At 33.4% G+C, this 13,325-nt stretch overlaps 2 protein-coding genes across 2 annotated transcripts; both read left to right on the top strand.

The window, feature by feature from the left end:
• The first annotated feature begins 4,057 nt into the window (after nucleotides 1-4,057).
• Nucleotides 4,058-5,616, top strand: LOC105679227 (prefoldin subunit 3). Its single transcript, XM_012379137.2, has 3 exons — nucleotides 4,058-4,218; nucleotides 4,634-5,167; nucleotides 5,295-5,616. Exons 1-2 carry the CDS (start codon nucleotides 4,096-4,098, stop codon nucleotides 5,120-5,122), a joined length of 612 nt encoding a protein of 203 aa, XP_012234560.1. The 5' UTR covers nucleotides 4,058-4,095; the 3' UTR covers nucleotides 5,123-5,167; nucleotides 5,295-5,616.
• Nucleotides 5,617-7,882: 2,266 nt separating this feature from the next.
• Nucleotides 7,883-10,580, top strand: LOC105679200 (transmembrane protein 267). The gene is made up of 2 exons (XM_012379091.2): nucleotides 7,883-8,888; nucleotides 9,334-10,580. Exons 1-2 carry the CDS (start codon nucleotides 8,601-8,603, stop codon nucleotides 9,661-9,663), a joined length of 618 nt encoding a protein of 205 aa, XP_012234514.2. The 5' UTR covers nucleotides 7,883-8,600; the 3' UTR covers nucleotides 9,664-10,580.
• The last annotated feature ends 2,745 nt before the right edge of the window (nucleotides 10,581-13,325 follow it).

Below are 13,325 nucleotides of genomic sequence, written 5' to 3'. Positions count from 1 at the left end.
TAGAATAAAATCACGCAAGCGTGTTTTGATAGCTCTGATCGATTCTTATTTGTAACAATTCAGATTATTTAAATATTAAAATCTTAAAATCTCGAGTAACGTATTCTTATAAGATATATTTTTTTGAAGTAAGAAATTTTCATAAAACAGAGCTTCGAATATTTTAGATAATGGTGAAGTCAATATTGACGTCAATATTGACGTCAATACAAGATAACTAAAATAGAATTGCGATAAATTTTGTAATAAAGTTTTTTTGAACAATTTCAGAATTTTTTAAAAATTTTCCCCTTCGTATAATTCGCGATAATACTTTTCTTTATCACATTTGCCGCGCGCTTAAAAGAGAAATTACGATCAATTAACGTCGTCGAGTTTAGGACCAACCTTGCGTTTCTGCGAACCCTTTAGCCCTCCATCGACTGTTATTCTCGCAAACACGTTTGTTAGTCGTGAGCCCATCAAAATGGTGACTCATTTCGACAGATTAAATCTGCGGACGACGAGAGTCAGTCAGTATTGTGGCGTCATTGTCAGCTACGCTTCTTTCTTTGCGACGACTCAAAGGAACGCATATCTATAATATATTCGATCTTCGACATCTTCGTCGAGTTCAATAAATTTTCTTCCGTTAAAGGCGCCAAAAAAGGTAAACGAATACATATTACATATACTACGTTCAAAACAGTCTGTTACACAGGAAGTTGTATAGACGATTATAAATATTTTGAAAATTAATATACTTTAAATGAACTTTCTCATAAGATTTGTTTGTAATACTAAATTATTTTGTAATAATTGAGATAAGATAAGACGTGAAAATTTTGAAATCTAAATTCTAATGGCCAGAAACCAGAAAAACTATGCAACGAATGCGAGTTAATCGCAAGTAAAACTCTCCTGCTTAGATTAGTGGTAATGTCTTAACGTCTTAACGTGTTAATGTCTTGGCCGCTGCTTGCCTTCGCGGCAGACAGAACATGTGCGAATTCTTCGTCTAGGTACGTCACGTATCTGCCCGTACAGAAATATATATTATCTACATTAGCACTAATAGAGTCCGAGTTCCTTGATGAATAACTTTGTTACTATAGCAATTTTGCACAGGTTAAAAAAGAATTTCTTTTAAAAAGTAATACAATTTCTAAGATTTCTCTTTTCTCCAGCCAATCAAAGGTGCAATATTTATAGCACATAGATTACGTTTGTAATCAATAGATTTTTTTGCTGTCGCAGCAAATTTTGTTAATCATCACATGAACAGTAAAAGGATTTTCTAAAAATGCTAATTTTATATGCTGAATGTAATTGAGGTAATATAAATGTTGAGATAAAGTAACATAATTTTGTTAAATCTGCAAAGTATTTTGATATAGAATAATAACCAATTAATTATTATTCTCTCATCAAACAAGTGATAATTTATTCATTTCATTGTATTAACAAAATATGCTTACTAAATAAATTATTTGGCATTAAAAAAAAATTCTACCTTTACAAGATTTTTCTGTTTTACTAATAAAATAGATCCTACTGTAATAATTCGGCATAATAATGATAAATTCAGCATAATAGCGATATTTACATTAATAAATTACTTTTACATTAATAAATTAAATGTACTGCGACAGCAAAGTACTTTTTGCCATGTAAAACCGCGCACAAGAGGATTTATATTAAAAAACGAAAGAAATTTCAAGATAATGATGTTAGATTTTTTCGCGCAGCACGCGCGTAGGATCGACCCAACTAGAACGGATTAAGGATGTAACGTTTGTTGTAGGCGCATAGATCACGATGATGAGCCGTAACAAGTACGTGTCGAGTACGGACATGGGGTACAAAATGCTCGACAGGAGTGCGATCCGAGCGAGCGAGCGAGCGAGCGAGCGAGCAAACGCGCGCTCGCGCGCGCTTGCACTCGCGCGAGCAACTGAGTGAGTTGGAGGTCGGAGGTGTATATTGGCCATTTCCGCAGGAAGCCCTAGGTAACCTGTAACCGCCATTGAGTTTCTAACTAAACGTGCCATGGATCTGTGCTATCGTTTCATAACATACCAGCGCTCTAGATTCGCGCCAGTGTTGCACGTCGGTGCTCCCGAAATGCTAATTCGCCGATCTCCGCTCCCGATCCGCCTCGCGACGATTCCGACCTTTCCACCAATTTGCAGAAATGAGCGACATTAGTCTTTCCTGATTAACGTAATAATGAATGCTTTATCCAGATTTAGAATCTGAATTTTAAGCTCTCACACTTTAGAAAACAAAACTTTTCAGTATATTACGATGAATGTATAATATCATTTTATCGTAATATAATAAGAAGTTAGAGAAAATTATTTTTAAATATAAATTAAATCCTTCTAAAGTGTGCCTAATTCTTTGAAAAAAAATATGTAGCACACTTTAGAAAAATTTAATTTATATTTAAAAGATCATCTCTCATTTCCCTCATCTAATTTTTAATCATAAGTATTCTCTTTTGTAAATATTATATCTTCAAAAAAAATAAAAGTAAAAATTTGAATAAAATATACATTTATCAATATATAGTATGATAAATGAAAGAAGAAAACCCTTCAAAACATTCTCTAACATGATAAAATCAAATGTTGTTGACAATCTGATTAAAATAGAGCCGTATGTTAAATACATGCAGCACATTACAATTTGTATGATGTTTGTGCTTGGTGGCAAAACAATTTTTAGATTTTTAGTTCGATGCAAAGTATGAGAAAGTTATTGGTATGTTAAGTGAAAAGAAACGTGGATATGTTATACAGTTGACGCTTGATTTGTGAATAGCGGTGACTCCTGTTGACATTTGTTTTGCATACAAGATAATTGTGAGATAAAAGGAGAAGCTTTTAGACGCGAGTCTCGTCTAGGCGGTATTAGTTCGGATCTACCCTGCTTTACTCGATCCACCAACAATTCGGATCTATTACGCCCAATAAAGTATATCAAAGAGAAGGAATGCGCCCTGAGCCAATGATAAATGTGGTGTTAGACCGTTCGTGCGCTAATGCACACGAGCATGTGGGGTGCGGGTGGATGCCTAATTTAGATTGAATGCAACTGTCAGGATTGTCACTACGCTTACAACATACACTTATATCTCGAAATCTTAAAGAAATCTTCGATCGATCTTTGAATATTTCAATCAATTGATTGAGACATAAAACGTTGATACGCGACGTGAAACAAAAAAATTAACCAAATTATCTGTGTTATTATATCTTAGTGCATTTCATGTTTCCTAATAACAGTTTGTCTTTTATCTTTTACGATTTTAATACACGATTTCGGCTACTTTCTTCTATTCGCGACTTAAATTTATTATATCAAACACTGCGACGAAAAGGTATTGTATACGTTACGCGATTTTCTACGCAATTTGATATTTGATATTTATATTTTACATTACGCCATTTTATTCATATATTTTCTGTTTTTCGCAATCAACCATCGCATAACCTAAACACTAAGAGTTAATTTTACTTCATTTATCATTCAATTTGATGCTCTGTTTCGCAATTCAAACATATTATACTTATTTTCGCCATACTTTAAACATATGCAGTTGCTACTTTAGAAGATTCATGACAATATATATAATTTAAAGCAAAAGTAAAAATTTTACCTTTGTACTGCTCTCGTTGCATTCACGTCACATAACCACAATGCATCTTCTACTTCTTTCACCGGTACTAATGTATCAATTCGTTCAGTTTTTTCAACCTGTACCTTTCACATCGATTACACCTCACACAATAACATAATCACTACAAAAAAATATTACGAACTATGCAGTTTTGTACAAAATTCGATAAATATAATTTCTGTTCAAGTTTTTCCACAACCGCGTAATCTAAACATTGACTTGAATTTGTATGATTGACAGTTACAGCAAATAATTCTGCAAATAGCCAACAGAAGTCGCTAAAAATCACTTTAACACGAAATCTGTTCTTACCATCAATTGCTTTAAGTTTTGTACATCGAGTTGCGTATTGTATTAAAAATGTCACTATACAAACTCTGAACTAGGCTGCATTTTGAAGAATCATTTCATGAAAATCAGCTCAAACACACATGAGCATCTATGAATCACTACAGTACAGAAGATTCAAGATGGAAGCCGGTGACAATAAAGTGGAAGTTGAGCTGAATAAAGATAGAAAGTCCTATGCTGGTATACCGGAGGCCGATTTTGTAGTGAGTGTGATTTATTAATGTATAAATTATATGTTGGTGTGTCACATACGTTTACAAAATTAAAGTTCTTATTTCTAAAATTGTCCTTATTTAATGTAGTTGTTCTGTAAAAGAACTGTTATTATTTCTTCGTTTTCTTTATAAACAAAAGTACATTTACTGTAAAATATTAAAAAACATCTTATCCATTTTTTTAATTAAAACAATTTTTTATACATAAGTTAATTAATCAAAATATCAGTCAATTGATCAAACCTTATATGGTCAATAAAGGAAGCATGTGCTATTACCTAATTACCTGTGTCACTGATATCCTAATGTTTTTTCTTTTAAATTTAATTAAAACTTATATAATTACACAAAATTAAACTAAATTGAATTTATGATCTTACATTGAATTGTTTCAATACTGCAGGATGATGTGGAAAATTTCATGGCAAAACCAGAAAATGATTCTGTTGATAAAGTACTCAGGAGATTTGATGAAAGTCACGGAAAATATAAATTCATGGAATATAATTTGGTCAATAAAAGAAGACGGTTGAAAGCACAAATACCAGATTTAGAGAGATCCTTAGAAATGATTGAAAAATTACAAATTGAAAAGAACAACAGCCATGATTTGGAAACACAATTTCTACTGTCTGAACAAGTCTACGCAAAAGCTGTAATACCACCTACGGATAAAGTGTGTTTATGGCTCGGTGCTAATGTGATGCTAGAATACACTTTAGATGATGCGCAAGAAGTGCTGACCAAAAATATTGAGGCAGCTAAGAAGAATTTAGGATATGTAGAGCATGATCTAGACTTTGTTCGAGATCAATTTACTACGATGGAAGTCAATATGGCGCGTATTTACAATTGGGAAGTGAAACGCAGGCAAGCGGCAAAGCCTACATGAAAACATTCAATCTTACTCATATAAAATTTGCCTAAAACCCAGAAGGTATATAAAAATTTAAAATATTTTCTATTTAATTCAGTAATTAAATCAATTTATGACATGTTAATTCTAATACTCTCCCACCCCTACTATTTTTTTACATTATAGTATTTTTAATTTCATTTTTTAGGACATACTATATATATGAAGAACAAAATTAGTGAATATAGCTGCCATTGAAATTGGAAAACTCAGAAACTTATTAAACTATAGATTCTTAACACAATATTATAATTTATACACATTGCTATAAATACATTTGGATTTCTAAACAGATTTCACAATTTTGTATACTAATAGCAATTTCTCTTATTCACCATCTTTTATAATTTCATCGTTTATATTGTATGTTGTATTAAATCTAATAAAAAAAAACCTTAACCAAAATTATTCGACAATGTTCATAATTAAAAAGCTACAAGTATTTTAATAAACATAAAAGAAATATTTATTTGGACTTTGAGATCTAGTCTGTACAAACCACATTTTCCATGTTAAGTACAAAAGAATACTTTGCATGAATTTGTCCTTAGGAAAAAAAATTATATGAAAACTAGAAGTTTCCATTTCCTTAAATAAAAATATATGATGAATGAACATATGTACCCAATATACATGGAATGTTTGCACAAAAGTTTAATGACTTCTTTCTTAGAGTCTAACTTTCTTAAATGTAATTTATTATTTTATATTATTTTAATAAGGCACATGGTCAGGCTGACTATTATGTCAGTGTCCAATGGGGACTAGCATGAAATCAGGTTGAACACAGATCATTCATCTTAATTATTCGGTTGTCGGGACAATTGTCTCGTCCTTCGTCTGTTCATATTTTAATAATTTTGATTTCAGTTCTGCAATCTTAGCTTTGGACTCTTCCAATTCCTTCTTCAAGTTTTCAGTATTATCCCCCTCAGAAGCATTATCTACAATACCTCCAAGATTCTTGCGAATATAACTATAGCATAGATAAGGAAATTTTTCTCAAGATTTACTATATAATGTAATATCAAAGAAATTTAAATTTTAATTGATATTAAGATAAGGATACTCTAAAGCATCAGTTGGCTTTTCAGTCTCTTCATAGAGCGATACAAGGATCTTTGTAAGGGCATCCATGACACCAGATCTCTCTAGATACTTGCGATATTCCTCTCGTTTGGCAGTGACCGACTGTAATACAAAAAATTTTATATTGCTTTACATAAGAAATCAAAAGGATTAAAATCACTGATATGTTAGAATCAGTATAAGATATAGTACCCAATGAAAGATACTAAAATTTTTACATTATTATGTATATTATAAATTAATTAAAATATATCTAAATTCGTATCACAGGTTATGTATAATCTATAATACTCAGGTTATGTACAATCTATAATAACAAAGATTTTTTTATTCTCATTATTTCTTTAATTTATATAGAGATTAAAAGCTGAAACCAACATTGTTCAAACGGCTATGAATTATCGATTACCAGAAATAATCCATTCCAAATTATCTATATTATCTGGCAGGCTCGCTTTCAGCCGCCAAACAATAGCTTTAATATTGTAATTACCAAAAAGAGCGCCATATTCTACGTTCTTATGATTCTAATGATCTCGCGAATGTATTTCACGGAATACACGTGCTAACCTCGGTATACCGGCAAAAAATAAGAAATATAGTATAAAATGGCCGGGAACGCCAAAAGTGATCGGTATTACAAAAATGAAACGGCGACACGCATAAATGATGCTCAAGTCCTTCCAAACCCGATGCAAACCCAGCAATCTATTCTGAAAAGCGTAAATTAATTAAACGATTACCATTTTGATGAATTCTCGGTTGTCTTTCACTCGTGCTGCGTCTCAGAGAAAGGATTGGAAAAAATCTTTCAACACGTCGTAAGCAGTTTGTCTCGGCGTACGAGAACGTAGTCAAAGTCAAAATAGCGCCTGTCTCTTATCACGCCCAAATGGTTTGCAACCAAAACTTTCTAGGTAGCTATCTATAGTAATTTACACTTGCGGATATCTTCGCAGCTGGATTCTATTGTCCCAGCAATTTTTGCAAACGATAACGCCGCTTATTCCGTGTTTGCAGAAATTAATATTCGAACGCGAAAACTTAGAATTAAGAAATCACATGTACTTTGGCGCACATCGCAAACTGATAAAAAAGAGAATGAGAAATCGCCAAATACCAATCTTCTATTAGAATTCCTGCGCACTCCTACGGAAAAAGCGCGAAGTTGCGGTTCAAAACTACCAATATTGAAGAATGAATTATTCCCGGTCTCATGGGAATAAAGGTATATTCACATGCATAGCATATAAGCATATGCAAATCTATTTGGATATACCCTAAGGCCAGAACTACAATAGGTGTAGTAAGCTTTAAGCCATAAGATATTGATCAATCGTAGTCAGTTATTCTTCATACATTCGTCTGTGATTGGACAATATCTTACGGCTTAAAGCTTACTACCACTTATTGTAAATCCGATCTAATGCAAGCGAACGCAGTATAGCCAATACAACACTATACTCCGAGTACGTATCAAGATGGCGGCGAGAAAGGATCTGGAAAATTTTCTGGGTGAATAATTACGGTAATAATTATGTTTTTGTCAATACAACAGCTCCTTTATTCGTTATTGATCGACAATCTTATGCACATTTATGGTTATTATATCTACAATTCGCTATATTATATTTAACTACATTCTAGGCAACAAAAGGTTATGGCTAAGTATAATATCGATTATTACTGATGTCTTGTAATAAATAATTGGAAAACTTGTCACATAATCGTATGTAATGTAAAGAAAATTGATTTATATGAATTTGCTAATCAAGACTATAATTGGAGAAATATATCATTCACATCAGAGATTGAGACCGATATATATGAATTTCGATTTTATTGCATTTGGCAGGTAAAAATATACTTTGTTCGTGACAATAGAATCGTTGTAATTGGCATGTCAATTTGTTCAAAATTATCATGTGATAAACTCAATCGAGACTACGCTGAGCGTCAATGCTTTACATTTCTCGATTATTGTTAATATTTTTGCTTTTGGATTCAGTTTTGGCTTTATTAACATCATAAATTTTTTAATCTTTTAATCAATATCATTATATGCGAATGTAATATAATAGAATGTATATAATTCGAAGATTTGTAATCAGAAGTTGGTAGTAATGACGTTATATGCATATTTCAACTTTTAGTAAATATTTAAACACTAACGCGCGCGCGCGTATTTTGCGCGCTTAAAGTTACCTGACCTGCTACGCAGCGAGTGTAATCAAAATGGCGGACAACCACTAGCAGTGTTTAGTTTGTAATCATTGTGCTTGAAAGTCAATTGCAAAACGTGGTAGTATTACAATCGTATACGAATGTTGATAATCACCGACGGTCTTCCGACAAACAGCGCGCGATGTGGTGCGGCGGATGCGAGGTTTGGACACGCACGCTTCTGACGTGCGCGATCGGCGCTTGTTCAATTCTCGGTGACTACGGGTTGAGATACGGCAAGAGCGAGTCGGAACGCGCGATATTTGACAATGCGACGCATGCGACGGTAGGCGGTCTAACATGGATGCTAATTGTTGTTTTGTCGCGAAAGCCATTCGTACGTAATCTGAACAGTATATTCTCCTGCTTCCTGCTGGCGTCGCTCGTTGACGTGGATCACTTTATCGCGGCGCGCAGTTGGCACATCCATGTGAGTAATGGATGTAAATTAAATCAGGATTTCACTATAAAAAACCGAAGCTTGTAATAACAGACAATCAATAAAGAATATGTTAATGATGCAATTAGTTTCTGTTAGAAACTAACATATATGTATAACTACTTATGTAAATTTGTCGATCACAATTCTGTATATTAATATTTTTTATTTCTATAAATTATGTGAAAAATAAGTACTTTAAAATTAAAAATTAAAATAATATCAATAGTAATTAGAAATATTAAATAATAATAAAATTAAATTAAATCAGCGAGAATGCAAAATATAAATTGGAAACAAATTGCAAAAATTCATGGAATTTTGTCTAATATTTAAAAAAATATTTATTTCCCCTTTTTGTTATATGTATTTATTTTTAAATATAATTCTTAATTTTTCTATTCTTACCCTAGAAACTTTACTGAATTTTTTTCAGGATGCCACGCATTTGCAAAAACGTCCGTTCTTACATTGCACCACGGTTCCTATTCTGCTATGGATATTTTTCATTTCACTCTCCAGTGTTTTCCATTCTCCTATGCTGGAACATACTTCCTGGGTGATACTGGCCGCTTTTCTGAGTCATCATATACGTGACGGTACGAGAAGAGGTCTATGGTTCTGTCCCTTTGGATCTACCCGTCCTATTCCCTACTACCTATACGTGAGTCTTTGTATGTCCCTTCCTTATATATTACATTGGTTCATGAACCAGCATACATTTGCGCAGAAGAGTGACAGCGATATAACTGTCATCGATATATGAAATTTGTTTTATAATGTGCAATACTGTGTACAAACTGTCCATCCAATCTGATATTTTTTTTTAAACGAGAATTATAAATGACTACTGTTGCAAACTAAAAACAGTGCCATATTAATACTACAATAATCAAAATTTTTATATTTTTTGTATGTTTATATGAAAGATGACATAGGGATCAGTAAAAATTAAGTTTTCTTAGAGAAAAAGATATTACAATTACAAATATTGATATTTGCTTTAGTAAAATTTTAGATTTAATTAAATTGATATTTAATATATTGAAAGTTATAAAAAAATTACAGTAAAAACTTATTTCTTTAATTTTGATTTCTAAGAATTCTAAATTACATTTTTCATAATTCAAACAATACATGAGAAATGTAATATGTACAAAATGTGTAATATAATTTTTACACAATTTATAGAGATATATCTTTAAGACATAATCGCATAATTTAATGACATCACTACTTATTATCTCCTATAGACAGCATAAGTTAAATACGGTTGATGGTCAACATAAATTAAATATGGTTGACAATGTTTATAACGTGACAACAACGATGTTGTATCGTTGTGCGCGTAATGCGAAAGGGAAAATCTGAATGAAATTTTTGTAAGTTATGGATAGCAACGCGCGCGCACGACATATGTCGCACGTATAATGTTTACGCACAGGTCGTTGCAGCTGTGCAGAGTTATGAGTCCTACTGCATTTGTTTTCTATGTGTGCATATTCACGAGTCAATGCAGCGGCCTGTTCATGTTTTTATGCGGGTCGCTGGTGGTATCCATATACTTGCAAGCATTCCTAGCGTCTTGAAGTGCATATTTTGTAATGTACATGTCAATCTTTTAATCGTGAAGCGCTAATTAATGCTCACGTTAAATTAAAATAATAATCATAGCGCAACGAATCTTATATTTTTATCTCTATTTTTAAGTATGTTCTTATATATATCTAAAACAAGCCATTCCTATTTTTCCTGAAATTATTATCCTCTTTCAACAGTATGTGATAGATATACCGAATTTAAAAATATCGTATCAATAGAAGTTGATAATTGATAATTTTTAGAAGATCTAATAAATTAAGCTGCAAAAGTATAGATAGCTAAGATTTAGCTTTTTAACAATATTTTAATTTGAATATTAAATACTATACAAAAAGTATCAGTGATATTTTATAAAGATAAAAAATGGCTAGTTATTAATTCTGGGTAATATTTTACGATGCATATCGACAAATATTTTTTTATCAATTAACTCAGCAGAAACTTTATATGATTGCTACGTGCAATACTGGTTCTTTCTAAAATTAATATCTGGAGAAAATATCTCCCACTTGCGAGCTCCGATACTGAATCACTAAACACATTGATAATGTCAAGTTTACGAATCTCATTAAGTAATATTGATAATTATTATATTCAATTCTGAATGTGTGGGTGGGTGTCGCGCGGCAGCGTCTTGAGTTTGGATGATTGTAGGAATAATTTATGATATTGTATTATTATCGTATAGTGTGTCGATGATCGTCGTGGTATTCGCTAGCGGATAAGAGTATCGATGCCTTATGCAATCGAGCGTTCCTACCCACGCCACGCGGAGACGCGTCTCCGGAGGTGAGAGTGCGCGGAGGAGGTGCGGATGCCCTCAACGGCGACAAGTCGCACACGTGTGTACACACCGTCCATAACCGCGCACGGGAGGGGTTTATCAGCATTGCTTAGCTGGCACTGTTACCACCGCTTTACTTCACCTCGCTCTCGGCGGTCTCGCTTAGTGCTCATTTAACTAGCTGGTCGTTCTGCACCTGTTGAACGAATGGTACGGTTCGCCCGGATCATCGATCGCGTAACGAGGACTAACGACCGGAAGTTCGGAAACCGTTGCCCGTGCTTTTCTCTTTTCCTTTGTGTTTTAGGGGGGAAACAATTTCGATCGCGCAATCTACTCATCATCGTATTAAGATCCTCTCGTGACTCTCTCTGGAACTAAATTCATCTTTTCCTAGCTGATCGCGAACATCTCGACGAGGATCTTCTTTCAGCATCTTGCGATATAGAATGTCACTCTGTATCGCGACAGATACGCGTGCGATCGCGATAACGCGCTGATATCGATACCTTGAGCAAGCGCGGCATCTTACGCAGACGACACTGCGCGCGAGGCATGACAAGACAACGTCCGCGGGTTCGGCTGGTTGATTCATACTTACGATGGTAAGTACACGCTAGTGTCTCCCACTTTCCGTGTTTACATATCTCTCGGATGATCGCGAGGTCGATCGCACGGTCCCTGACCGCAAATCATTCTCGTAAACACACGCGAGGAATTTGCACGTGAGACGGTTTTCTTTTGTTTTCCTCGCTGACAAAATTCCTGATTGTTTTTCGTCTCGCCTTTGAATCTCGGAAATTACGCATATAGTATTCAGATTGATCGTCAATCGAAATATCGTGTGACATTATCAAAAAGGTTGTGTCTTTATAGTATAGTTTTATAACAAAAATGTATTCTTGTTCGCGAGAAGTTTCCATTTTTAGCGATCATTTACGAATGCTGCAATATAAAATCCATCTTTGCGATAGTAGAAAATTACTGCAGTAAACATGTAATTGCTTATTATCATATTCAAAATGTTTAATGAATATTTGCAAGAAAACATTCTCAAATGAAAAGTACAGAAAAGTTCAATTTCTATATATAATACTAAAACATCTTTAAATAAATATATAATAATTTATTGTATGGTCTGTTATAAATTTAGTGTAATCAGAGAGCAAACAACTGAGACTCGTTATCTTGAATAGTCAGTAATTCCATATCGATGACATATCGAGTACATGTTCCTTAATGACCGATAAATATGTTATTTGTTCTACAAGAAATAACAAGAATGTATTTGTATGCTTTTACAGATAAAAATAAAATTTAAGAGAAAACAGTTTGAGCTCGGAAGGCATTCGTAATTGAACGCTTTTTTCTTAGGTTGCTTTTCGTGGTTTTTTTCTTTTGAATAAAATAGAAGTATTTACAGATTTCAATAGATTCCGCGTTGTAATTTACACTTCCGTTCGCAGACCTCGTTATTAGAGATGCAACTATGTTCGCGCAAGGTTGGGTGATGGTGCAAACGTCGATGAATTGCACGAGATAGATATTCATGAGATAAAATCCGATTAGAGATACGTCGGAATACCAGTTTGAGAAAAGCGTTTTATTCCGCCGCTGTTAACAGTCGTGGATAATGTTGGTGTTGCACTCAAGTGCAGTTTGTGAAATCTCTTGCAAAAATATTTTAATACATAATAGTTGTGTATTTTTTGCATTTCCTGTCGTTTTAAAAATAATTTATTGATATTGTTGTTTAAATTTTCTCTTCCTCGTTTTAATCCACATTGAAATTGCGGTGAAATATCGCGCAAACTTTATGAAAATAGATAAGATAAATGAGTGTGGATTGCTTCTTGGATTTGATTTTTTTAAAGGGAAATATGATTCCAAACTTTATTTTCTAGGAGTCTCTCGCAGATTTGACGCTATATTTTTACATTGCATGCGGTGTCGCTGGCGGCGCGCTTATCTTGCTTTTCATTTTGGTGACCGTGCTATTCGTGAAAGTAAATCGATTAAGTGGGGACGGGTGAGTATTATTT

This window comes from Linepithema humile, chromosome 2, assembly GCF_040581485.1.
Source record: "Linepithema humile isolate Giens D197 chromosome 2, Lhum_UNIL_v1.0, whole genome shotgun sequence".
Classification (NCBI taxonomy): Eukaryota; Metazoa; Arthropoda; class Insecta; order Hymenoptera; family Formicidae; genus Linepithema; species Linepithema humile.
This window is presented reverse-complemented; position numbering and strand designations above follow the sequence as displayed.

What these genes read in the sequence shown, in the direction of transcription:
- LOC105679200 (XM_012379091.2), top strand. Translation starts at nt 8,601, where the DNA reads ATGTGGTGCGGCGGATGCGAGGTTTGGACACGCACGCTTCTGACGTGC. An exon ending in CGCGCAGTTGGCACATCCAT is followed by an intron (nt 8,889 to 9,333) that starts GTGAGTAATGGA and finishes AATTTTTTTCAG; the next exon opens with GATGCCACGCATTTGCAAAA.
- LOC105679227 (XM_012379137.2), top strand. Translation starts at nt 4,096, where the DNA reads ATGAGCATCTATGAATCACTACAGTACAGAAGATTCAAGATGGAAGCC. An exon ending in TACCGGAGGCCGATTTTGTA is followed by an intron (nt 4,219 to 4,633) that starts GTGAGTGTGATT and finishes TCAATACTGCAG; the next exon opens with GATGATGTGGAAAATTTCAT.